Raw genomic sequence first — 26,522 nt, 5'->3', positions numbered from 1 at the left:
ATTTACCTTCCAGGAGTAGCCGTTCCCGCGGTCGCAGTCGATCTCCCGCCGGCAGACGGCCCGCACGGCCAGGCAGTGGTGCCGCCACAGCCGCTCGTTGCCCTCGATGACGCGGTGCCAGCCCTTGCACGCCGCGGACGCGTGGCACAGGCTCTCCACGTCCAGGCCGCCGAAAATCCGGGAGCTCACCTCGGGAGGGAGGGCGGACACGAAGTCCCCCTGTCCTCCTCCTCCTCCTCCCGGTCCTGCTCCTGCAGCGCTGTCTCGGCCGCCGGCGCTCTCCGCGTCCATCCCCGCGGCCCCGGGGCGGGGCGGCGTCACCGCGGCCGCTGTCGCGGTGTGTTGGGGCGGCCGTGGGCGGCAGCGCCCGGGGCTGGGCGTCCACTTGCCATGTCCCTGCCGTCCGGGTGGGGAGGGTACTGGCTCGCCTGTTTGGGGGCGAATCTCCGCGGTTTCGGGCCCGCGGAGCCGGCGCCTCGCCGCGTCACGGGGCGGCCGCGCGTCATCAGGAGGCGGCGGCGGCGGCTCCTGCCGGGATCGGGATCGGACCCGTCCCCATCCCCGTCCCGGCCCCGCGGAGCCGCGGGCCCGAGGTAGCGACCCCCCCTCGCAGGGCCGGGATGGGTCGTGTCCGCTGGGGTTTAGAGAGGCAGCACCGCGGCCCCGTGTCCGGGCTCGGGGCACCGCCGGGTCCGTGGCGGGGGGCGCTCGGGACCAGCGGAGGGCAGCGAGGATGGCTGGGGGAATGGGGCGTCTCTCTTAGGGTGAAGGGATGAGGGAGCTGGGGCTGTTCAGCCTCGAGAAGAGACGGCTGGGAGGGGACCTCATTAATGTGTACAAATAACTGTAAGGCGGGGGGTGCCAAGAGGATGGAGCCGGGCTCTGCTCGGTGGCGCAGAGCGATAGTACAAGATAGTACAGAAACTGATGCGCAGGAAGTGAAAGTGAGGAAGAACTCACGGTGTGAGTTCGTCTTTACTGTGTGAGTGGAACAGGTTGCCCAGAGAGGTTGTGGAGTCTCCCTCACTGGAGATGTTCCAGAACTGTCTGGATGCAATCCTGTGCCATGTGCCCGTCATCTGGGATAACACTGCTTGAGCAGGGGGGTTGGACCAGATGACCCACTGTGGTCCCTTCCATCCTGACCCTTTTGGTGATTCTGTGAGCCCCTGGAGAGCCAAAACCTTATGAGCAGCCCCTGGAGGGGCCTTTTTGGGCAGAGCCTGATCTGTCTTCTCTTGGCCTCTCACGCTTCTCTTCCTGAGGCAATGAAGAGAAAGTTCAGCTGGTGCCTTCCCTGGAGTGCAGAGAGCTGAGGAACAGGTGGCAGTGACTCCCCAGCGTGGCTGTGCAGGGAATACAGCAGCAATTAAGACTTGTTTTTCCCTAATGCTTTGTGCCAGTGAGTTGAGTAGTGGAAGGGCAAAATCTTGAAGGAAAAACAGTTGCAGTTTGGGTGCATTTTCACAACTTAAAAAGCATTTTGGATGTGGTGGCTCTGAACTGGGCTTTTGAAACCAGCATCCAAGTGGCTGGTGGCACCTGAGGGCTGCAGACTTGTAGCCTGTAGTGAGAACTCGCCAGAAGGTGCTGGATTAATTGAGCATCTAACCCTGAAAACCAGATCTTAAAATCATTGCCTGACATTTAGTGTAGAACCAGAGTTTGGGGAATTGTGCAAATTTACAGTAAAGCAAATTCTGAGCTGTAATTTCAGCTTTCTCAAAGTTTTGTCATGGCAGTGACCAGTGTAAATTCTGTCCTTAAACCCTAAAACACTACAGCAGTGGGGCCAGCAGTGGTTAGAGAGTCTTTTGTTCAAAATACTTTAGGTGTGAGGTGAAAGAAAGGTGTGTTTATTTCCTCTGTAAGTTGGTGTAATAAGATGTTGATGTTCAGTTTCAAAGTGTATTTATTAGTGACAAACATACAGACCAGCTTTTGTGTTTGAGTCAAAAGTGCATGTTTATATTTCTGATGTGTGAGTACCTAAAATATATTTTGCTTTGTCAGAAAAAACTCAAGAGGCTGATGCAGAAGAAGCACCAACTGTTCATGCTGTTGAGATGTCCTGTATTCCATTGTTAATGGAACCATCACGTTCCAGCTCTGAGGTACAGGGAGCTGCAAAAATGAGAAATTATGATGCTGCCTCTAGACATCTGGTGGGTGCTTAATTTTTTAATGAAATTCATTATTTATGTGTGTTGAAAATTACAAAGGTGTTATGCTTTCTATACTCTTTTTTCCCCCTGAGAGGTAAATTACTGCAGTCAAAATTGATTGCTCAAAATTTGTGTGCTGTGCAAGTGCATAAATGTGTTACAGGAGTGTTTTGGACTCGATGCTGGAGCTGAGTACTACAGAACAAAGTCCAGTTCTGGTCTCTGGTCCGTATCAGTAACTGCCCCTGAGTACCTGTGAAGGCCTGGGGGAATGAATGACTGTTCCAACCAGCCCCAAAGCCTCTGAAACAGGAGAGAGGAGAGCCTGGAGTTAGACTGTGGATGTCTTGGACTGGCTATAAGTAATATCTGTTTGTAGTGTCCTGGCAGCCTGTTTCATTTGGATTGTCAGCTGGGATTGAGTTGTGTTGTCAAGATCCATACGAACACATGGATAAACAACCCCCCAGTGTTTCCCTGGCTGTCCAGTAAAACAGTTTTCAAAGTGAGCATCTTTTGTCTTTTTTTTTTTTAAACACTACCAAGTCCAGTGGCTTTCAGGCAGTCTGATAAATAGTGTGGGGAGCTGGTGGGATTTTTTTTAAACACCATCTGTTGTGTATCCAGTGCTAAAGCCACACATTGGTCAATACTGGGGTACAGCAGGTAACAACTGCACACGACAAATGAAGTGTCAGCCTTTGCTGTAGCTGAGATCCCTGAGGTGGACACTTACTTCTGTCAGTAAGTGGAGGTTCAGTGTGATAGTGCTGCTTTCAGTAAATAATGAATGCGACTTTGATGTATTTACATTGTTTTTGCAGACGGGATTTAGAGTCTGGTTGCATTCTGGAGAAGGGAATTGCAGGAATGCAACTAGCATTCCTACAATTCATAGCAAGACTTTTCTGTTTGTGGGTTTTTTGTTTGTATTATTTGGGGTTTTTTTGGACAAAGAGACATTTGTTAAACCTGCTCTTTCTCTTATGTCTGTGTGTGGAAACTCTAGAGCAAGGTGCTAGTGAAGCTCTTCTATGAAACTTTCAGTTTGTAGCCTTGTAGATATTTATTCCAAAGGTCTAAGGAGAGGGGATTTTCTACTGCAAGAGGATTTCTATAGATTTTGTTTTTCTGAGTGAGTAGGAACTATAAAAAAAAAAGTAAATGGTCACCCAGGCTGCAACTGTGTAGAAACTGTGATCTGGTTTCCTTCCCCTCTTTTGTAACTGGATAAAGGTACTAAACAGTACCTTTTAAATATTAAAGGTAAATATTGTTTCAGGTTCCTCTTTCTGACGATAATGACAGTGAACAGTCAAAATCTATTCAAAGAAAGAGAGTGCTTCCATCTTGGATGCTGGAAGGAGATCTCCTGGTGCAGAGGGTATCTGAGCCCGTAATGACAGCAGGTAGGTTTGCAGTGTGGTACAGTTGCATTCCAATATGCATTTCTGTGCTTTGATGTAATATTCTTCCATTACAATGATGGTGCTTGAAAGTGTTAATTTGTTACTTCTCTTTCCGTCTTTTGTGCAGGGCAGCTGATGGAGAGTGACTTATGTTGTCTCCTTTGTCATCAGTCCTATGGGTGTGATAGAGCTCTTTATCATCAGTTGATTTTCTTTCTGTTCTTTTTTTTTTTTGATGCCAGATAATAAACTCCCTTTGGACATCTGAGCATCGGATATTCTGTAGCCCTTTCCTATAAAGTTGTCTATTTCATGTGTAAATTCTAGGTAATTTCTGTACCTTTAATTCCAGTCCTTCTCCACACTTGTTAGTGATGTTTTGCCCTTCTAAATTTAGATTCTAATTTCACAGATTTTTAAAGTAGGGGTTTTTTTGAGTGGTGCTGGGTGTTAGTTTTTCAACTGTGAATGAATCAAACTTGATCATTTAGTCCAAAGTTACTTGCTTGGAGCAGTTGTTCACAGTATAATACTTTCTTAACAACATGAGGCTAAAATAGTGTTGCATTCCTTCCTGTTCTTCCAGGAAAAGGAAATTACTGAACTGCTGCTGCTGTGTTCAGTCACTGTCAGCAGGACACACATTGGCAAAACCTCAAGAAAATTTTATAGCATGTCCAACTTTGGTTCTGGGCGCTTCTTACTTAAGCTGCCATTAGACAAACTTACTTCACGGCGTTTATTGCCCTAATGACTTTAACTGGTGGAACTGGAGGACTAAAGAAGTGAGAGAAGAGGAGGAAAATGACTTGGCAAAGCTCCCCTGGCACTTCTGTCCTCCTCTGTGCTGAAGGCAGCGCGCCCCACCCACCCTGCTTGTCCTTCAGTGGGGAGGTATGAGATGATTCGGGTGTGAACAGCTGAGTTTCCTTTGTTAATCATCCAAAGCTATGAACTGTGGCTGGTGAGTGTGTGTCCACTCCTCTGTGTGCAGCAGCTCTGCTTTAGTGTCTCACTTTCCAGCTGCTGTTTCTGCTGAGATGCTGTGATGGATTTGGTTCTTGATGCCCAAGCAGCCCAACTGGAGTGTTTCATACAGTGTCTTCTCTTCTGTAGTAAATGCAGGTGTCTGTGTGCACTGACCTGGGCAACTGTGGCTTTAAACACCTCAGTCATGTGCCATCCACACCTCTGCCTATTCCTTTCCTCAAAAGCTAGTTTTGAGAAAATTATAAGAAGCAAAAGAAAATTTATGTTTTGATGTTTTTTTTTTTCTTTTTTCCCCTGTTCCAAATCTTGACTGTTCCTCACTGGCTTGTTCCTTCAGATGTAAAAATTGCATGTACCAGAGGACTTCAGCTGGTTATGTTGAGTCCTGTACTGGTGTGATTGTTTTCTTATGTTTGTGGTTTCGTTTTGTATTTTTTGGGGAGTGGAGTTTGTTTGGTTCGGGGTTTTTTTCTCTACAAGCACTATAACATTTGTTATACGTGTGAATATAATGTTTTTTACAAAGACTGGATGCTGTGATTCTGCTGGTATTGAGATTTGGAGCTGTGTGGGTGAGAGGTATCTGAAGGCCTGACCTTGAGGGAGCTGGGGTTACATGCAAACTCTGTTGGAGCTGTTAATAAAGTTATTAGATGAGGTCTTTCCAGCTTAGAATGGGATGCTTTGATAAAATAGCCAATCTCTTCTGCAAATCAAAAATATTTTCTTAAAACTGGGAAGTGGTTTGCATCTTTTTAGGGTGATTTTGGATGGGAATGTAGAAAGGTAGAGAGGAAATCCAAAAAGCTGCCCTTTTATGCCTTTCTGTCTTCTACCTAGAAAAGTAGCTCTGATCTGTGAGTTTTAAATCAGACATTAAAATTTGGGAAAATTCCTTGCTTCATACACATCACTCTGGCACATTGTTTTTGAAGGAAGAGTGTTTTTGGAGTCTTTTAAAATGGCGTCAAGTATCTTCCTTCTGAGCGTGTTTTGCAGCAGATGAAGCTATAGCAAAATCAGGAGGGTGGCCCTGGGTCTCTCCCAGATGTATATCCAGAAAATACTGCTTCAGTACAGAGATCTTGAGGTTTCCTGAGATGTGAACTTTTTCAGAGAGACAGAACTTTATTTCGCTGTCTTTTTCTGTGTTGGTTATTGGCTGATGAAATGATCAGCTACGATGTGGTTGCCCAGGGAAATGGGCACACTCTGATTTTGCTGTGCCCTAATTAATGTCTGCCTGTATAAACAGGTGGTCTGAAGGGACAGTTACACCAAAGGTCTGTGGTAAGCCATCCTTACACCTCTGAGGTGTAAAGTGAGTTATTGTCACTCATACTGATACATTCGCTCCAGAATATCCTTTGCCACGTATTTACTGTTTTCCTGCAAATTCCCCCTCAAGTGTCTGTTTCATTCTCAAACATACTTTTTACTCCTATAAGCAGTAAGTGTAAAATGTGTTGTTGAAACAGCACAGGCACAACTGCTGCTGTTTCTCGTGCCATTTGCCCCGTGTCCTGCTTTGATGTAGCTATAGATTTCTAACGTGGTCAGGATTTCACTGAAGAAGTTGCATTCCAAAAGTACACTTTTATTTATTTATTTTTTTTTTTTAGGTCACAGAAAGAAAAAAGGCCACAGAAGGGGAGAAAGTGTCATGGAGTCATTGAAATCAGAAGTAAATGTGCAACAGAAAAAAAGATTAGCTTCTGGAGAAACTGTGGAGCACTTTGAAGGTGAAGATCAAGGGAAAAGGAGCTGCTTTTCCATCCCTATTCCTTCATCTCAGGTAACTTTTTGGCTCGGGAAAGAGCAAAAAATTGAGAATGTAGTTGGCAGTGTCATGTTGAAGGTTAGATCTACAACATAACTATGTGTTCTGCTCATGGTTTGTTGTTTTGAAATACCAGTCTGTTGGGCAGCTCTGTAGCAAGGATCATGGAAACCCTCAGTGACTTGGTTTTCTGCATTTCCTCCTCAGAATCTGGGAATCACACCCGAAATGTTCCACAGAAATACTAGACTTTGCAGCAAGAGGCAGGAAGACATGGGCCAAAGCACAGGTCCTAGGAGTGGCTTGGTGTGTGTGGTTTCTTTTCCTGAGAACCGTGAGGGGATAGGTGATGGTGTGACACTGGGCTTTGCCCAAGCTATTGCCATTCTAGTAGGTGAAGTTTTATGGTCAGGTAATGATGGTGTGTGGCTCAACAGCTGCTGTGTTTCAAAGGAAGGGTAGCATGGAGTGTGCTTATGCCACTGTCTCAAAATCTGAGTCAAAAAAAGGAAAGGGCAAAAAAAAAAAACCCCATAACCTGAAATCCCAAACGATTTGTGGCAATGAGTGAACACACCCTGCAGTCCAGCTGGTCACTGTCTGTGCGACCTCACAGCAGTTTACAGGCTGCCAAATCCTTACTGACAACAACTTGCAAGTGAGGAAAAGAGAAGGATCATTGCCAAAGAAAAACAAAGCATGTGCTGATGAGAGCAATCTGAGGCTCTCACTTGTATCCTCTAAGTGAAAAGCCTGGGGAGGTGTTATTAATGTCTAGCATTAGAATTGCATGGATCTGTTCCAGGATCTGATAAAACACTTAAGGCAGTATTATTTGGTATGATTTTGACGCTGAAAAAGATTGGGGTTTTGATTTTGGTTTTTCTTTTAATTAAATCTTAAAGCTGATTGAAATGAACTGCTCATGGGGAGCAAACCCTTCAGAGTAGTTTTGGTGTAACGGTGGTCAATCTGGGAAAGTGTTCCAAGTGGTGAGCTTTGCTGTTCATTAGGTGCGTTAATAACAGCTGCTGTGCTATTTTCTCTTCGTCAGATTATAAGGTGAGTTACTACATAATGAATTATTCCATTTTTCGATTTTTAAGTAGGAAACCTTACTTATTTTCACCCAATAATTTCATAAATCATTTCAGTCTCAAGCGCAGTGTAAGAAATTGCGTTCGTAACTTTGCAGGAGAACTAGTGGGTTGGGGCAAGCGAAATTAGTAATCATGGAGAGCTCTGAAAGACGGTAATTTTGATATCAAAGGCCAAATCACGGTCCTGCTGTCCTATTTAAGGCGATTGAGAAAAGGTTCTGTAGGGAAAATTGTTGTAAGCGGCAGCAGCCGCCAGAGAGCGCTGCGGGGCCATCCGTGTTATCCCAGTGCTGGAGTGCAGGTGGCTTTTTTTTCCCTGGATCACAGCCTGGTGTGTAGCTGATCCTAATAATTGTGTTTAGTCTCTTTAAGTACAATATACAGTACAATATACAATACACATCCAGGCAATGGATGTGGTAGAGAGTCACAAGTGGGAGCGGCAAATTAGGGTAATTTGTGCCTCCCTTTGCAAAGGAAGGCTGATTTCCTAAGGTGCAGTTGTTTGCTGAGCCTTATTTTGGGAGTTATCTTTGTCTCTGAGTTGAGTTACTAAATGTGCTGCTGTCAGGATCATCTGATATTAATGCTGACTTTGCCCTTTCTTAATCACGTTGCTGCTCAAAAGTAATTGTCTCTGGTTTTGGATAAAATTTTATGAGGCTTGCATTGAAAGGAACAAAATCAAACAGGAAACCACCGTCTGATTTTCAAGCTTTGCCAAACACATCTGTGTAAACTAAGTATATAAATTTACTGGAGGGGAAACTTGGGTAATAAGCTGTAGAGAGCAGAGATCTTAGAATAGTTCTGTGATGTATCACAGTAGTTCAGCCTTCAGTGTAGATATGCTTCCAGGTAATGTCTCAGTTGTCAGGACAGTGTTCTTGTCTTGTGTTCTTTTTCCAAACAACACATCTCTCATTTTAAATGTACATTTGTTCCAAAATTTTAAAATGCAGTATGTGTCAAAGCTGAACTATTTCTCTGATGGTATCTATGACAGACTGTTTTATGATTTAGTCATGATCTGAAGCATTTAAGATGTATCAGGGTGGGTTTAAGCTCAAGGTGTGTATCATGAATTCCCATATATCTGCCATATACGGATAAATATATATATATTCCATATATCTTGGTACTTAACAGACTAAAATTGATTCTACTGTAGGAGTGTACGTTCTTCCAGAGTCTGCTGTATCTTCATCTATATAATGCCCATTAATTTTTTCAAGAGGACTACTTTTGATTGGAAGTTAATTCAAATTAAAGTCCTTGGACTGTTCATAAACTGAGGTGGTGAGAGAGGAGCTTGTGTTGTGAGGGAACTGAGACCAAAAATGGGAGCTTTAGGATAAGTTTTCTTTAAAGTATGTTGTGTGTTGTTTTCTTAACTCCAGCCTTTCATTCAGCAGCTCTGTTTAGCAGTGAACTTGAGCTTGGAAAGTGGATTAGAAGATTTTAAAGGCTGGACCAGATGGTCTTTCGAGGTCCTTTCCAACCTGGACTGTTCTGTGGTTCTCTGATTTTGAAAGCAGGAATGACGAGGCACAGTTTGACTTTTAAAGCTTTGAATTCTGGAGTGTACATTTTCAGGTCCTTCAAAATGTAACCTTGTTCCACAGAATACGTCTGGATTTCCTCTTGAGAATACCACGAGAGATATGGAAGGAAATGGCAAGACTGGAACAAAAAACCCCGGAAGTTCTCTGGAAAAAAATGATAGGCAACTGCATAGCAAATGTTCTAGAAGAGTAGGTCAGACCTCCAGTAAAGACAATAGAACTGAGAAAACAGAAAACAAAGAGCAGAGTACTGATTCTACAAGCCAACAAGCTCACTGGGGCGGGACTTCCCAATATTGTGGTGCCCAGGAAGGGATTCTTGAGCCTGATGAAAGTATGGATTGCGAGACTGAGATTTCTGATTCAACCAGAAGTGCAGATGCTTCAGAAAGCTCCAAAAAGATCCAGCATAAGAGGACACCTTGCATGTATGGAAGTGCCTGTTACAGGTAAAGCAAAATTAAAACTAGCTTGGGCTAGCTTGCTATTTAGAAGTAATGTATTAGTGTCATTTCTCTGTGGAAAACTGTAAACTCATTACAAGTATTAATTTGAAAAAAGATCTTCTGGTGAACAGGGGGCTGATGAGAAACAAATGGCAGAACAATAATTTTAGAAGGGTAAAAGGAGGAGCCAAGATGTCTCGCAACTGCTAATATAGCCCAAACAAGAGATGAAGTACTGCAGCAAATTAAAAGATGGAAGTGTTGTAGGAAGTAAGAGACAAAGGTCCATTTTAAAAAGAAATAAAAGATCTATGTGTACAATACCAGGAACCAGCAGGGAGAAGAGATGTAAAAGGTTGAAATGCCCAACATAGACCCTGTAGCCTTATTTTATTAGCAGGCGAGACTTATATGAAAGATGATTGTATTTATTGAAGTTTTTTTTTAATTTTTTTTTATTTATTGCCTGCTTTGTGATCTGAGTGTTTAAAATGCTTACTATTTGTCACCCTTAAATAATCAAGAATTTCTTTTATTATAACTTTGCTTTTTGGTGCTTTTTTTTAAGCTTTCATTTTCCTCCTAAAACCAGAACAAGGCATACTTAGGAACTCCAGGTTAACCCTTAACTGGTCAGTGTCTTTGGAAATACTGCAACAATTGGGGGTTTTTCCTCTCTTTCTCTCCCACTCATATCCTCTTAATTCACAGTGGAGGATTTCTCATACAAATGTTCCAGCGAAATTCCCGAACACCAGTGCTGGGTGCCTGGCCTCCTGCTAGTTATTTCTGCCCAGAAAAGATCTGTGGTGTCCTGTGTTCTAATACTGAAGGGAAGGTTGAAATCCGGAGGTGCTCTTGAGACTAGAAAATGCCCAGTGACCTGAGAAGTAAATTTAGGAGAAGCTCTAGATAAACTCGTGTGCTTTGTAAACACAAAAGATGCGGCTAATCCAGGAAACAGGGAGTCCTGTGACTTTTTTTCTCCTTCCCCAAAGGGACTTCAGCAATAAGAAAAACACTGAGTTTGAGGAGAAAACAACTAAGCACAAGTGACTGTATGTTTGGTGAGCCTAATGCTGAGATAACTGTGTATATCAAAACCATAAAGCTGTTGTGTTCATGAGCACATCATGCTTCAGTTTTCGTGTATCTCATTTTTTCCCTTAATGATTATGATGAAAACACATTTCATCAGACAATTCGGTTGACTCAGTACTACAAATGCAGCCTCTGTTTTGCTCCAACTACTTTTAATTTTGCTCAGACAAGTTTTCCCCTGTATGGGTATTAAGGTGATTTAATGCTCTGATATGCTGAAATATTCCTAATCTTTAGGAAGGCAAATCTTAGGTACAGGTAATAGAGAGTAGGAATCTACATGTGCACATTTATTCTTGGTTTCTTCTCTTGGTTGTAAAACATTTGACAGCAGTACTTTTGGAAAGTATTGCTTTATAAGAAAAAAATGTTCAGAAATAACACATATTAATCCTACTTAGTCAAAGAAATTTGTAAATAGGGAGTATCAAAAATGTCAGCTTTGATCTTCAGGAAATGTCATGAGACTGAACCTGCCTGTTTGCAGTAATAGAAATGTGCTTTGTTGTCTGCCTTTGTATTTGCTTTTAATTCAAGGCTCCCAAGTAGCTGTTTCTGCATTGGTGCAGAGCTGTGTTAGAACACAGATTAAGAATTAAATCTATTCATTTGATTAGATCTCTCTTATACATATCTTAAATGTTTAGGAAATAACTTTGTCACGCACAGTTCAGTTTCTTCATTTATGAGTTTGAAATCACTGGTTTTGAAAGAACCAAGCTTGATGGAACCTCTCACCCCAGGGAATCTTCTTGTCACCTTCCTGCAGTGCCATATTCTCTTTCTGAGGTGGCCTGAAGCTTTACCAAACTGAAAGGAACTGCTGTTACCACTGAGAGACAAAGTGCTCTGTACGTGTTGTAGCTGCCTATATTTGTTGTCAAGGAACTCACCCTCTGAATACTGTTGTGTGCTCTTTTTGTTGTCTGTTGCTTGTTTTTCTGAAGTTAGAAGAATAGGAAATTAAAAATAAAAGTAAATTCACCACCACTCCCCTTTTCAAAGGCCACATAGAAGGGGTACAGGAGACCTGAACTTTGTTCTCACACTGGAACTCACAAATTTTGTCCGCAATTCCTTTTACCATAGCCTGGGATACAGTTCTCTGCAGAATGGGCGTGTTTAAATCTCTCCTGTACCTGTCAAAGCAGGAGATGGTCAACCAACCCTTAGATTTGTGTGTTCTTCTAAATACTTTGCTATTTGTTTGTTTATAAAAGTATTTTTCCTTTCACCTTAAGCTTATAAGTCTGGCAGCTAAAGACCTGCATCTGTCTTTTTTTTTTTTTTTTTTGAGTCCTGTCTTCTAACAAGACTTAAAATTTAGAACTTAGAAACATCTTATGTGTAGTTGTGGCATAACTGCAGGCTTGAATTCTACAGCTTTCTTAATAGTGCTGGTAATTAATTACATTTTCACTACTAGTTTTTCCAGTAGCTGAGAAAATAAGCCCTTGAGATGGCCGTGGGTCTTCTGCATGGGATTGTGAGGAGTCAGGGATTCTGAAGTGGTCAGTTAAAGTTGCTTTAGAAAAAGCTTTTAAAGTTGCTTTTGGTGGCTGCATAGATGAATAGCTGTCTTAAATATTTCACTGAGCAATACTTCCCAACTTCTGCTTGAGTTGACTGCATTGATGGTGAAGAACTTTTTAAGTTTTATTTGCATAGTTTTTGTTTGCATAGTTTCCTGCATCATGAAGTGGGACTATACAAATTCAGAGCTTCTGTGAAAGCAAAGCTGCAGTTACTGTGTCAGTATGTTTATATGAAGGCAATGGTCATAAAACTTTATTCTTAAAATAGGTTTCTAATTGGTTGCTTTTTGTGCAAGTAAGGCCTAATGGTTTTGATTTGATCAAATGAATAACAAATCCCTGTGCAGTGAGGCTTTGTTACGAACCTTAACTTTGTGCAGCTTACAGTGTGATAATGGGCTCTTGTAACTCAAATATCTTATGTCTAAAAATAAGTGACAAAAAAACCTCAAACAAAACTTTTAAGGAAGAAGCCTTAGGGGTTTTTTCGCAAGAAGGGAAAATATTTGCTTAATATTACCTATGCACTTTTCTGCTTCCATTTATTTTGCTGGGTATTATTGCACTACACAGAGAAGTAGAATAAGTACAAATTCTCCAGGTAAAGGTAAGATAAAATATGATGTTTCTACTAGTCCTGAGCCTCTGCGATGGGACATGTTCAAGGTGCTTCACAAAAAATGTATAATTTGAGGAGCACCATCCACTGGCCCAAAGTCTCCTGAAGCCTGGTGACAAGGTCTTGTGCATCACGACCCGTTTGTTGCTCTTCCCTTACTTCTTTTTTTTTTTTCCTCTTCTCCAATAAGGGCTGTTTGGTGTAGATCTTGAAGTAAATTTTTGAAAGGAAAAAGAATATCTCCTAAAATACAATAAATTGGCTAATTGACAGCTACAAGGCCTTCTTTCCTTGGAGGCTGCGATGCTACGTGTGTCTTGTTGTAGGAATATAGATTAAAATTATTTCAAAGAACATTAGTTGCTGCTGTATCCTTTTGAGAAGATGAATTGTGTTTCAAATGACTGAGAATTCTTGCTATTATTGCTAGTTTGTTAGCTCTGTTCGTTGAGAAAACAAAGCAAATAGGCTCTAAAATCACTTGGTTTCATCCCATTTATTTTTAAATGGGAAAAGAATTAGGCAGTCAGTCTGAATTTGGCATAAAGTAATGTTTCATGAGAACTTGTGGAATAAAAGATTGGTAAATGCAACCTATCAGTGGTTTCTAGTGAAGCATTATTTTATTTACCCTACAGTTTGCAGAAATAACAGAAAAGACTAGGACAAGAAGCCTGTCAGCTATGGAAGTAGATCCAAGGGATACTGGATCTTTGAGAAGTGCACAAACAAACTACAGGTTATGTACTCTGGGAATAATTTTGGTAATCACTGAAGTCTTTTGTGGATATCTTTTGGAAAAAAAAAAAATTAAAATGTCTCACATTTCTTGCTTTTAAAGATTATGCTCGGAAGAAAAAGCATCTCTAAAAGAAATCATGGGGAAAGGGTAGATTTGCTTTTTGCACCAGTATGTTCATTTTGATGTTTTTTTTTTGTAGTATGTTTTGATCTGTCACATGAACTTCTCCTGAAGTTACAACATGTTTTTCTGTCTTCTTTTTAACATCACTTACAGCAGTTCTATGAAAGAAAAACTCTTCTATAAAAGTGATGCTGTTTATGGCTGCCTTGTCTTGTGTGGTGTGTGGAAATTTATTGCATAGAAGCAGCAGGAATGTTCTTTCATTTCGGTGATGCATATATTTGTGTTCCCTACTTGCTCACCTGGGATTCAAGTGCTGTAGAGCAGGAAATTGTGGATGCTGGTCATGTGCTCTCATCACTAACATTGGTGTGACTCAGCTGCACTTGCAGTTGTTGCATCTTATGGTGTGACTTCATGTCAGCGTGGTGATGTGTTGTTGTAATAAAACCTATTGTGTATGTGTTGGAGGCTTGAAACTTAAAGCTGATGGCAAATAGGAAAATTCTTATTTTGACCTCTGTTGCAGCTGAGACAAAACTTTTCTTCTGTTATCCTGAAAGCAGGTCTTATGGTCTGCATCAGGTTAAACATTAAAAGCTCCTCTTCGCGTAATCACAGAAAAATGAGCTGTCGCTGATTCAGTAACAGCGTTCTTGTCTTTGCTTCTTGTGTTGAAGCAGAACAGTCAGATTTTCGTGTATATTTGTCTTTTGCAGGAAGAATCCCATTCACTTCCAGCAGTTCAGTCACCCTAATGATGACGACTATCATGACATGGAGATGATATCTCAGGATAACAATGACAACCGGCCCGAGTGTCCGTATGGAACAGCTTGTTATAGGTGAGAAACACTGCACAAAGTGGCTCTTCTTGTTTACAGGTTAACAATGTTCTCCCCTGCAGTTGCAAAATGACAGTGGAATAATGAGAATAATTCTTGATGTTAAACCTTGACTTCTGAAACATACCATTGTCAGGCTGCTACCTTTAAAGCACTTGGGACTGTGCATATTTTGCATAGTGACACAGTAAAAATCACTAATATGTTAGTAATTTCAGCTGGCAAATGAAAACTTGACTCTTGGAACCTGTTGAGTGACTTGACGTTCAACACTTCTTCTTTTCAGCATTCAGTAAACTGTTCTTTTATATAAATATATAATTTATTGTTACCTGGTGTTCCTGATATGTAACTTTTAGTTTAAATTTTGATAAAGTGTTTGTTGAGATTTTGTACAAAACCGATTTTAATCAGTATTTGAGTTGTTAGAAAGCATAGTTGAGGTAACAATAAAAACCAGTTTATGGCTGACTGCTGTTTTCTTTTAAGCAGTGTTGATTTTCCTCAAAATACTGTTTTATTCTATTTGTTTTTCAGTATCTAGGTTTTACACTTTTATTTAGGAGAGTTTCACTGCTGTGGAATTCCCACAATGGATAAAAAGATATGTTTTGAGGCAATAAGACTTCTGTGGGGCCATGTTGAAACTAAGGGCTGCTGTTAATAAAGATTCTTCCTGCAGAGAAACCTTTTCTCTTGGAAAGTGTGGTGATCCTAAAGAGCATGTTCTCCATGAAATTTAACAAAACGAGGGCAGCTGTTAAGAAAAAGCCATGGTTCTATTCAGCTAATGCAAAAAAAGTGTTTCTCTTATAAAATTCTATGAGACTTTTCATCTCAGGCTGAGCAATGTAGGTTTATATCAGTAATGAAATTGCCAACGTACTTTTCAGGACTACAATGGATACTTTATCTAAACCCCAAACTGTCCCTCCTTCCAGATAAGACAACCTCTGTGCTGTGTCAGTTGGTAATTTCTTAATATTTGCTTCATTCTTTGGGTGTAGAGGAAAAGAGGCTCCCATGAAACAGTGATAATTCTTTTGATAAAGCAACAGATATAATTTGAAGGTTTTTTCATGTTATTTTTGTTGTCCTCCTTTGTTGGCCACTACTTGAAGGGAGCATAATCAACTGATATAAATGCTATGCCTTGAAAATTATCCATAAAATACCAGGGAATTCTGGACTTGTTAAGTGTGGAACAAGGTGATGAATCAAGCTTTTACTATTTTCTTCTTTGCAGGAAGAACCCACAGCACAAGCTGGAATACAAGCACACTGCGCCTCCAGGTAAGCCAACTTCTTCAATACTGCTCAAAGTGTGAGGAAAAAAACCCCAAACCCAGTGATGGATACCCAAAAGTTATAATAAAATGCTTTAATCTACTTTGAGAATAAAATTTACATCTTACTCTATATTTGGATTATTTTTTTCTGGGATTTTTTTTCTTCTGATAAGTTACAATTTTAAAGTTTTTTGATGCTCTGAACCAAACATTGCAACCATATCTGTCATCTTTCTGTATTTTTGGGGGGGAGGTGACCATATTGTGAGAACTAATTTTTGAATATATGTTCTCTTGAGGCCTAAAACTGAATTTGAGTTCCTATTCTAACACTTTGTAGACTTTTCATATTCCAGCATCTTGACTTGTTGAAAAACACAGAGGAATGTGCTGTTTACATTTTGTCTGTTCTTAAAGAATTGAAAGAGATACTTTACATTTTTTTTGTGCTTTTTCTAGATTACTGAATCTGGGGCTTTTTTCCACATGAAATCCCAATGCAATAAACAGTAGTTTAGAGCAGAACAGTTATGGAATTGTAATGATAATGTATTTTACTGTGACATTACTAAGGAAGGAACTGCAGTTATGGAAACAATAGGGTAAAATATATAACTGCTTTTAAATACTCCAGCTTTCTTCTTAAAAAGCCCCAACCTTTGTTGGTGACATTTGTCTACAGATGGCAAGGGGTCATAACATTGAGAATAGTTCGTCTGGATAATCTCTTGGGAATGATTCAAGACAAAAAATGTGGGTTTGGGCAGCAGAGTAGCTTTTATACTTGTAAGTGCAGCACAACCATTGCAGGATTTGTTTAATAGCATAACCCTTATGTCAGGGTTCACTCTGTCCTGACTAACAACTTCCCTTTCTTTAGGAACTGAAAGAAGAACCCGACAACGAACTTCAAAAAACGGTGAGTGTGTTCTAAAGTTATGAATGGGCATATCAGCATGGGGCACAGCAAGTCTGCTGTGGGTTTTTTGGCATTTAGTAGTACTATAGATGCTTGCTAATACTTACCTGAGGAGAAAGTAGTTGTTATTTATTTTAGTAAAAACCCTTCTTGTTTTTTTACAAGTGATACTGCTTCAATTGAATTTGTGCCAGGCTTTCTGGATAATTATCTCTGTACTTCCCTGGAAGCAGGCAAGCAAACAAACAAGCTTTTTAAGGGGAAACACACATGGCTAAATCAATTCTTCCTTCCTTACACAGGGGCCATAGTAGGATGAAAAGAATCCAATATTTTATACAAACCTAGTTAAGGTTTTCCCTGTAAAGATTGATTGCTCCTGAAACATGTAGATATTCCTTGTGCATTCCATTGACCTTGAAATAACTTTCAAGTGATAATCTGTGCACGTGAACATGAACTTTTCTTAAACTTGCAGTTAGGTATTGATATTTCAGGGTAAATACTGGCTTGTTAGGACTAAAGTGAAAGAAGTTTATACATTGTGGTTGCATAGTTTTAAATACGCTTAAAGACTGCTTCCAGGATTCTTTTGTGTCTCAGCTTCTAAATGTGAAGCTTCTTATTCTTTCTAAAATAATTTAAAAGTGAGCTTTAAAGAGCAGTGAAATTGTGATGCTATGTAGTCTTTGCTTTCACTGGCCTGAGCAAGACAGGAAGGTGTGGAACTGCTGCATGTTGAGCGGGAGTGGGAACTGGCTTGTCTTCTTTGAGATCACCAAGGTGTGGCTGGGCATTTCCTAAAGAATTCCTCAAATGAGATCTGCCTTCTAGAGAAAATAAATAAAAGTGCAAATAGTTGTAGTTAGTTTTCTAGGCAAAGTGGTTTGGCTTTCATTTCTGTTGTGGGTGGGTCCAGGAGATTGTTTTAAACTTCCTGCTGAGAAATTTCTTTCCCATACCAATTCCTTATCAAACATGTGCACTTTGACTCTCACCAAATGCTTACTATGACTGTATCTGTGCACCAGAATACTCCGAGGCATATTTGTTACCTATGTGCTTTGGTGCATCCTGTGATACAAGTACCAGCCCCGTCTTGATCAGAGATCCCTTGTAAAAATGTGTTACAAAGTGGTCAGAGCTGTTGGCAGCAGTGTAAGAGCAGTGAGTGGTGAAGATTTTGGAATGAAACTGGGCTGGGCTGTGTGCATATCTAAAAGTCTAAATCTATCAAATTCAACTCTCGTTGCTAAGTAAGAACTGGGGAAGAATTGATATTCCATGCACGGGGGAAAGAAGGGAATTAATTCATTGAAGTGTTCTTCATATTTACTGGATTTTTAAAAATTTTTAAATATCTTTTTGACTGGCTTACTTAGCTCTCTCTCGAGGGCAGAGCTTCTGAAAGGTAATGCTCAGCAGGTTCACACCTGAGACAGTTGTACCAAGCAGGGTCACACAAACAGTCAGGGCTTCTTTAACCTTTATTTTGGCACAACTGCACCATTAAGCATAGCAGGATTAGTTTGCCTACATGTGTATTTAAACTCCACCAGCCAAGAGAAGAGGCTCTACGTGACATTTGACATGTTTGGTTTTTAACATTTTTAGTCTAATTGCTACCAGAGGGTTTACGAATTGCCTGCAGAGAATGTTCCAAGAAATAGTCTGAGACAAATTACTGGGGGAGTAGTTGTGAGGGAGGAAGAAAAAAAAATGTCAAGAGTTATGCTGTCATTAAATTGTCACAACTGAATGACCTCATTGTATTGTTGCTACTGAGATGAATGACCTGCTGTGACCATAGAGTATGCAGGATTCTCCTACTCACTTCTTTGTAGGTTTTCTAGGAAGCTGATCAGCTCACTTCCAAGTAGAACTCTTTGGGAGGAGTGGTCAGCAAGCTTTTTCTCCCCACATGAAGGAGATACTTTCAGAGAAAGTTTAAAGGTCATCTTTATAAATACAGCACTGGGGAAGAGGCAGAAATGAGCAGTGTTGGGGACTGTGGTGCTGAATTAAACTACAGTGGAAAGAGATGGATGGGGAAGACATGGAAGGAAGTGCATCATTCCCTGCTGAAGTCTAAAAGCATGGGTGTACAGGGAGGGAGAACATAGTATGCTAGTCCTGCATTTGTAGAAAAAATACAGAAGTCATAAGTATTGTGCCAGAATTCCTGCTTCTCTTGTAAAATGTCCCCATAGTTGTGTGAAAGTGAAGAAGAGCTTTTCTTTGCTAAGCAGCTCTTGGGTTTATTATTCTCATAAGCTGAGTAGGATTTTGTTCTTATGGCTTTCTACATCTTTGTTTTGGTTCCTCCCCTTCAAGCCATAACTCACTCTGCAGAACCATAGTCTGTGATGAATCTTACAAGAAATTCTGCTGGTATGGGCTGACGTGGCCATGATTAATTTCCACTGAAATCTGTTAAACAATAAACTAGCAAGCATAAAAAGGAAGATAATTCTGGAGCAGTACCATTCCCAGTAATAAAAAAGTGTAATTGATAGAGTCTGTGGTCTGACTACACAAGGTAACAGTGGTGGTGGTTGTTCACCACACACAGCTTGAGTGCCTGGAACTCTGACCTAAAGCTTTAAGAGTTTGCTGGAAAGTGCTTATGGCTAATATAAATGTGAGGATTTGGACTGGGGTCTGTAGCTGAGAAAAAAATACATGTTTATGGTTTCATTTGAAAGCTGATGATAACTGCTCAACAGATAAGTTATCTGTCCCTATATTGAGAGAGAAGAATGCCAAAATTGGAGGCTTAGACTCAGAAGTGTGACTTAATGGCAGAATAAGATATGATTGGAATATTAACAGGCCATGGGAATTGTGGACATGTAAGAAAAAGGGAGATGTCATAGGCTTGCAGAGAAAAGGTTACACATACCTACCAAAATGCAGTGAAAATTACTTTGTTGAAGGTGCTCACTACTGATAAATAAAAGAAGTCAATGCTGCCATGGCAGCAGTTATGTATAGATACCTACCTATCGATACCTGCCAAGTCAGATAGATAAGGCTTCTTCAAACAGCAGAATTATCCTGCCTCTGGGAATCAATTTAAATGTGCCAACATGTTCAAGCAATGCAAAGACTGCTGCAAGACAAACTGTAAGAAAATTTTGGAGCATGCTGTGAATGGCATCCATTTCTTGGAAAGCAGTGCGATATAACAGACTGAACTGGGACACGGGTACACTGCCCTCAGCTGAGGAAAGTGTTCAGCACTTGTTATTTCCTTAACCCATGTTCAGAAAGGAAGCACAGACTATCCAGCATGGGTCCAAATGGAGGACATACGAGGCAAGTGATGTAGAAGACTCCCTTCTCTCACCTGAAGCTCAGGAAAGAAGTGAGTAGGAATTAAAAGCCATGTCAGATTCCAAAGACTGAAAGTATAAAATAGCCCTAAGTATATATGGATGGATGAAGAAGTCGTCTTTGATCTAGGATCAAAGTAACCATGGAAGTAAATCAGAAGATAGATCTGTTTAGGTGATTCCTTCTCTTCTCGAGGAGAGAGACTTAACTTGGTGGGCTCGGGGAGGGCTCTTGGGTTCTGCTCTTGGATTCAGGAATGCATGACATTTTTGTCCCTACAGGAAAAAGGGCTGTGGAGAAAGACAGTGCCAATGATGGTGAAGCCAATGAGTATGACCTCAATGACAGCTTTATAGATGATGAGGAAGAGGAGTGCGAACCTACTGATGAGGACTCAGACTGGGAACCAAGTTCAGAAGAAAAGGACAATGAGGATGTTGAAACACTTGTGCAAGAAGCAGGTAGATTTCTTAAGACCAAAAAATAGCTGCTTGGAGCGATGCTGTGAGTGTCCAATGTGGTTCTGTCAAGACGTTGTTGGACAGAGGAGAGTAATTGTTTGAAAACTTTTTCTCAGTGATGTAGGAGTTACAGGAAGATTTTATTGGGGTCGGGGGATTCAGCAATGCCTTTTTGTCCATATGTATTATTTTGGGGGTGGTGTGGTGCTTTTTTTGTTAAGTGGTGGACCCACTAGGATAGAGCTCTGAAAATTTTGGTTGTTTTTTCTTTCTTTTCCTCATCTATTTGTTTTACAATGCCCTTGGTGTCTCTTATTATGAAATACAATTTTAAAGGTTGTTAAAACTTCATCTCCCTGTGCTTGAAAGAAATACTGGCATTAGGAAAGCCTAAACCATTTCTTAATGTTCCTTTGAGTTAGTGCAGTTGTAAACTTCATTATTCTGCTTGCAGTTTTCCTTTTAGGTATCATTTTGTTGGTTGTCTTGAGGTACAGTAATTAAATACAAATTGTCTAAATCCCTTGAGAACAGTATCTCAAGTGTATTGAACCATTTGGTTGGCTCAACAACAGTTATGGTGTATTTGCTCCGATTACAACAGTACTTCTTTCCATGCTCGTATATCACTGGAATTGTGTTCAGTTCTCAGCAAAGCTGAAGTCTTGATGACTGACTGTATTTTTGCACAAATAAACTTGTAACATACAGTAGGAAAGATGTGTAACTGTGTGTCTGTGACTTCTAAAGACATTGTTGGAATATCTTGCCTTCAGTGTGTTCACCACTTCCCTGAACCTCCTAGAAAGTAAATTAAAAAGTTTTAGTATGTTTTGGGGCAGCTGACTGGAGCCATATGAATTTGGCACTTTTTTGGACACAGTCCTAAAGTTCAGCAGGGGAATCATTCTTGTGTGGCTGCAAATAGGCATCCAAATACACTCCAGCTGTTTTTATGACTTTTCAGGAGGACTCTGTGGATGTAGTGTGCTCTACAATACCCATACTGGGTTTTTTGACTCAGGCTCACACGCCCCTCTTGTTGTGATGAGGCTCCTCCTAAAGAAAAAACTGCTAAGGGAAACCAAATCCAGTGGTGCCTGGGCCTTGCCATTTCTGCACCGAGTTGTGTGTGGCCTCAGCCCCTCCCTACAGCCCTGAGCCCTCCTGCTCCCACCGTGTTGGGGCTGTGTTGGGTGGGAAGGCTGTTGCCCTCAGGGCCAGGAGACAGGTGAGCCAGTCTGGAAGCCATGGGCCAGACCTGCTGGACCACCATGTTGTTGCTCCTGACCACCTCGGGAGCCAGCTCCTTACCTCATGGACCCTCTGGAGCCCTTCACCTTGTCCACCCTGAGAAGCTGCCCCACAAAAGTCTTTCACTGTGCCACCCCTGAAGAGTTTTATGCTGTGCTGTGCTGCCTCTGCAGGAGCCCTTTGCCACAAGGCCCAGCTCTCTTTGGAATCTCATGTTGTATTATGTTGGTTTCCTTCACCTTACTGCCCAACTTTTATTGGAGTCGTTCATCACAGCCTCACAGAGAAGTCCTTCACTGTCTTTCTTTAGCACATTGCCCACTGATTCTTTTGTTTTCTTCCTCACCTGGTATTTTTTGGAGTGGAGTGGAGTGCATCCAGTGTGGTCCTGGAGTAGTCCTTCAGACCTTTTTGTTTTATTTCTTTGGCTTTTCAGAGGCTCCCACCTCTTTTTGAGGTGTTTCACCCTATGGCTTTTCTCTTGACTTCTACAGTGACTGGTGTATGTTGGAGCACTTTACAGAGCTGTTGTGGAGCAGTGCTTCACCCCTGGCTTTTTTGGAGTGCTGCATGCCCAGATTTTATTGCTGTGCTTTCCTGCTTCCTGTGATGCTTTCCATGTGCTAACTTCCACATTTTTTCTTCTGGAACCAGCAGATGAGCAGGTAGAGAAGTTTAAATGGGGTTTTGATGATTCTTTTTAGCTTGGGGATGCCTTTTTCCAGGGAATATTGCCATCTTAATGTGTCTTCTGTTGCTTACCAAGTCTTGGTTTTGAGGAAGGTGACTTTGTGCCTTGAGCAACCACGTGCTCAGTGATGTTTCTTACTATCCATGATTACTGGTGGTTTTACATCGGGGTTTGTCCTGTGTTCTTTTTTTCTGCGTGGTATTACGAAGGTCACTTTAGAAGCTGCAGGGATCCCCGCCTCGTCAGTGATTTTGAGGTGCAGCTGAGGGAGCTGGGGTTGTTTAGCCTGGAGAAGAGGAGGCTCAGGGGTGATCTTACCACTCTCTACAACTACCTGAAAGGAGGTTGTAGCTGGGTGGGGTTCATCCTCTCCACCCAGGCAACAAGTGACAGGACAAAGGGAGATAGTTCTCAAGCTGTGCCAGGGGAGGTTTAGGTTGGACATAAGGAAGAATTTCTTCACAAAAAGGATGATTAAACATTAGGATGGACTGCCCATAGATGTGGTGGAGTCACCGTCCCTGGAGGTGTTTAAGAAACAACTGGATGTAGCACTTAGTGCTATGGGCTGGTTGATATTGTGGTGTTTGGTCAAAAGTCAGACTCTGTGATCTTAGAGGTCTTTTCCAGCCTAATTGATTCTGTGATTTTGTGATTTGAGGCTTTTCCTGGCAACGTATGTAAGGGTGCAGTCTGGAACAGAATCCTAACAGAGGCTGAGAGATCTATAAGTCTGAGGGAGTAGTGTTCTCTTGCCTCAATTCTGCTTTTTTCTGCTCAATGGTGTTTGTTTTTCTGCACATATGGCATTGAAAGTGTTTGGAGGGGAGCACCCCAAGCACGAGTCACAGCCCTGCTGACACAGGGGGTGAGGGAGAATGCAGACACCACAAGCACTGGGTAGGTGCCTGGGTGCCCTAATGACAAAAGCTGAAGTATGTGTTGCCACTTGTTGGAATCCTGGGAATATCTGCATGGCCGTGTTCCCAAGGCATTTGGTGTAAGCTGATGCAGTTTTCAGTGACGCTGTGCTGCAGAGGCAGCAGCCAGAGGGTGCTGTTGCCACAGGAAAGGCTGACAGGCTCCAGGAAGGAGCACAACCAAGTCTGGGCTTCTGAGTGAGTCAGTCAGTTGTCAGGAAAATTTACCGTGCTGGCTATTTTGACCTACCCTGGAGGTCTGGAGGTCATACAGCCTTTGTTTTCTTAGTGCACGTTTCTGAGAATAAGTGCTTTTTCTTCTCTTAATCCTCGCTTAGTTTTTTGGGGTCCCCATTTTAGCTCGCAGTTACACATGGGTTTTTGTTTTTCATTGTGAAGGAGCAGAGGCTGGATTTTACCCTCAGTTATCCCTGGGGAAGGTGCTGCAGTAGGAAGTGAGCCTATGGTTTTAGAGCTGTGCCACAGGAGGACAGCTGAGCGGGAATCTGATGTGGCAGCACCACAGTTTTGCTTTTGGCAATAAAAATTGCATCTAGCTACAACCAAGACATGGTGGTATCTGGTTGATTTACTACATGGGTATCTAAACCCTATTAAGGGCTCCCAGGAGGATGCCTCACCCTCACCTGCACCTCATCCATGATACATCCCACACTTCCTGCATGATGAAGCCCTTATTGCATCTGTGTCCCTGGAGATAATAATGGGCAACTGGCAGCCACAGAGGTCTCACTGCAGTTTTTCCTGCCTTCTAGGAGGCAGGAGTTCTGCTGGACAGGCCTGCTTCTCCTCTGGAACAAGTTCTGCCTTTCTCTCAGCTTGTGCTTGTCATTCTCTGTTTAAGCATGGCTCTTGCAAGCAGAACTCCGTGTAGGTGCAGTCCATATTCAGTTCCTTCTCTAAATATCCTTCAGTGTAGGTGAGAAAATGTTTCTGCAGAGGGGGGCCAGGCAGGAGGCAGCAGGGTGTCCCCTACCTGACAGGGAGCTGAGGTGTTGGCATCCACCTTCCCTTAGCCTGAGTTCTAAGGGTAAAAAAAAGCCCTTCTGTTCTTTTTTTCCCTGCGTGGCTCATCTAAGCTCAAGGAGTGTGGGGTCTGGCCCCCTCCCTTGGACCATGGCCTACCTGCTCCCCCCTGCCTGAGGGAGCTGCTCAGGTCATGGCCTGTCCCTGCTGCCTGCACATTTATGGAATTTTCACAGGAGTTTTTAAGTGACTGTCAGTCCGCATGCAAGGCTCTGAGCCCCTGCTTGTTGGAGCTCAGTTTAGGAGCAAATGTCTCTGAAAGTAGGACCTGTTTTGAGCTGTTTGGAATTGGTGCAGTCAGAGGCTAAGGACAACATGAGTGCTTAGTGCTCTGATGAGGGAACAGGGGACCACCGCCTTTCCTCATTGGGAACCCCTCCTCTCTCTGGGGTTGCTGCTTGCAACAAATGCAGTAGAGGGCAAAGCAAAGCTTATTCTCCTGCCCTATCCAGAGGTTCCAGCTGAAACACTGCTTTGCTGCTGGGAAGACCTCAAAATGTCAAAAACATGGCAATGTTGCAGACCCCAAAACCTAAGCCTGCAGTGGCTGCTGCTGCTTTGCTACCCTTGGCAGGGACAGGGATAAGAACAGTGGGCAGGCTGGACCAGAAGAGCTCTCCTGGAGCTCTCAAAGTGATTTCCAGAATTTTAAAGCTATTCTTTTCCCCAGTTTTTGCTTAGTACTATACTGCTTGGTGGGGGTAGAGGTTTTTTTTAATACCTCAGCCTGAGATGGATTTCCAGGTGTGGAAAATAGTCAGTTATTTGAGTTTTGCACCAAAAGTGTGTAGGGAAAACAGGTGGAAGGAGTATCAGGACACTCTAATAGTATTCCTGGCTAATCCTCAACAACTAGTGCAGGGTTTAGGAGATACCTATGGGAGCATAGTTTCAGAAGGAACCATGACATTTCGGGAGAGGTTAAAAGCCTTTTGATGGTGAAATATGGCAGCTCTCTGGTCCCTTAAGTTTCTTTGTCTAGCTGGGAAATAAATGGATTTAGTACTTAGCCCCGTTTAAAACTGTCATTTTGAAGGATGATTTCAGTAATTGTTTTGCCTAACAGCAAATGATGATATCCTCTCCAATGTATATTTAAGAGCAGCTAATGATGAGAGGATTTGAGCACTTTAATTGATTTGAATATCCTTTTGCCCTTAAATATAATTGGTCAATTTTTCTTTAACGGAAATGGGAATGTTCACTTAGTCAGTTGGATAGGAAAGTGACAGCTAAGGGAAAAAGATAAAAAAATAATTCAGAATGATGATATTGAGGCCATATTTACTATTTTATTGGCAGGATTTGCTGCTCACTTAAATCCACGAATAGACAAGAGTTGTTTACAAAAGCTGTTTACTCCAAAAGTAGGTGCAGCCACATACTTTAAAACAGGAAGTATTTATCGTCACGATAGAAAAGATTTGATTTCAATACAGAAAAGTCCACAATATCTTATGTGCAGTTGAAATGTGTAGGTATTACTGCTGCTGTCACCTGCTTTGTCAAGATTATCAGTTAAAAACACCCAAACTGGATTCACACAAAATCAGAACAGTAAAAGGAGCACTGGGGGAGGCAATGCAGAATTCATCTGGAGCTGGTGCCTCACATTTGACCTGACAATAAGCTATTCAACTCAACCAGAGACTGACTTGCTGAAGCCTCTCTTGCTCCCAGGAGGACAGATCATCTTGGGATCTCCTTGGTGTTTTGGCCCCCCTTGTACTTCATGGTGAAGGTGCACACAGACTTGGTAGGATGTCTGGGCCTGGTTCAGCAAGCTGGATTTTCCTCCCTAACATGTTTTTTTATAGGTCCCAGTGACAGACAAGCTGAAATACATGAAATTCCATCTGAACATAAGAAAGCACTTCTTCACTGTGGGGGCTGTTGAACACTGACACTGGTGGTCCAGGGAGGCTGTGGAGGCCCGTTCCCTGGAATCAGGCAAAGCTCAACTGGACACAATCCTGGGCAACCTGTTCTAGCTGAACCTGCCTGAGCAGAGGGGTGGGCTAGACGATGTGGAGATGTTATTCCCCACCTGTACAATTTTGTGATGGATTCTGTGATGACCTCAGCATCTCAATGCAGCAAAAGCTGGTCATAGGGTGCCTGGAGGTGAGGGAACAGGTTCCTCCATATGTATCTGTGCCATTTCCAAATGCATGAGAGAGTAGCA

The 26,522-nt window shown here is 42.0% G+C and overlaps 1 protein-coding gene across 5 annotated transcripts in view; it reads left to right on the top strand.

Moving 5' to 3' along the window:
• Positions 1-26,522, top strand: part of APLF (aprataxin and PNKP like factor) — a 39,215-nt gene that overhangs the window by 271 nt on the left and 12,422 nt on the right. For 2 of the 5 annotated variants that reach the window (XM_064647596.1, XM_064647595.1), the window contains exons 1-9: positions 10-593; positions 2,014-2,165; positions 3,448-3,574; positions 6,187-6,359; positions 9,070-9,458; positions 14,295-14,420; positions 15,667-15,713; positions 16,590-16,628; positions 20,246-20,425. In XM_064647596.1, coding sequence (XP_064503666.1) covers positions 107-593; positions 2,014-2,165; positions 3,448-3,574; positions 6,187-6,359; positions 9,070-9,458; positions 14,295-14,420; positions 15,667-15,713; positions 16,590-16,628; positions 20,246-20,425 — 1,720 coding nt within the window. In that variant the 5' untranslated portion in view covers positions 10-106. The other 3 variants (XM_064647599.1, XM_064647598.1, XM_064647597.1) reach the window with 3 other exon arrangements.

The sequence above is a fragment of the Pseudopipra pipra genome, chromosome 3, assembly GCF_036250125.1.
Source record: "Pseudopipra pipra isolate bDixPip1 chromosome 3, bDixPip1.hap1, whole genome shotgun sequence".
Lineage (NCBI taxonomy): Eukaryota > Metazoa > Chordata > Aves > Passeriformes > Pipridae > Pseudopipra > Pseudopipra pipra.
The sequence above is the reverse complement of the archived record's forward strand: the minus strand, read 5'-3'. Positions and strand labels throughout refer to the sequence as shown.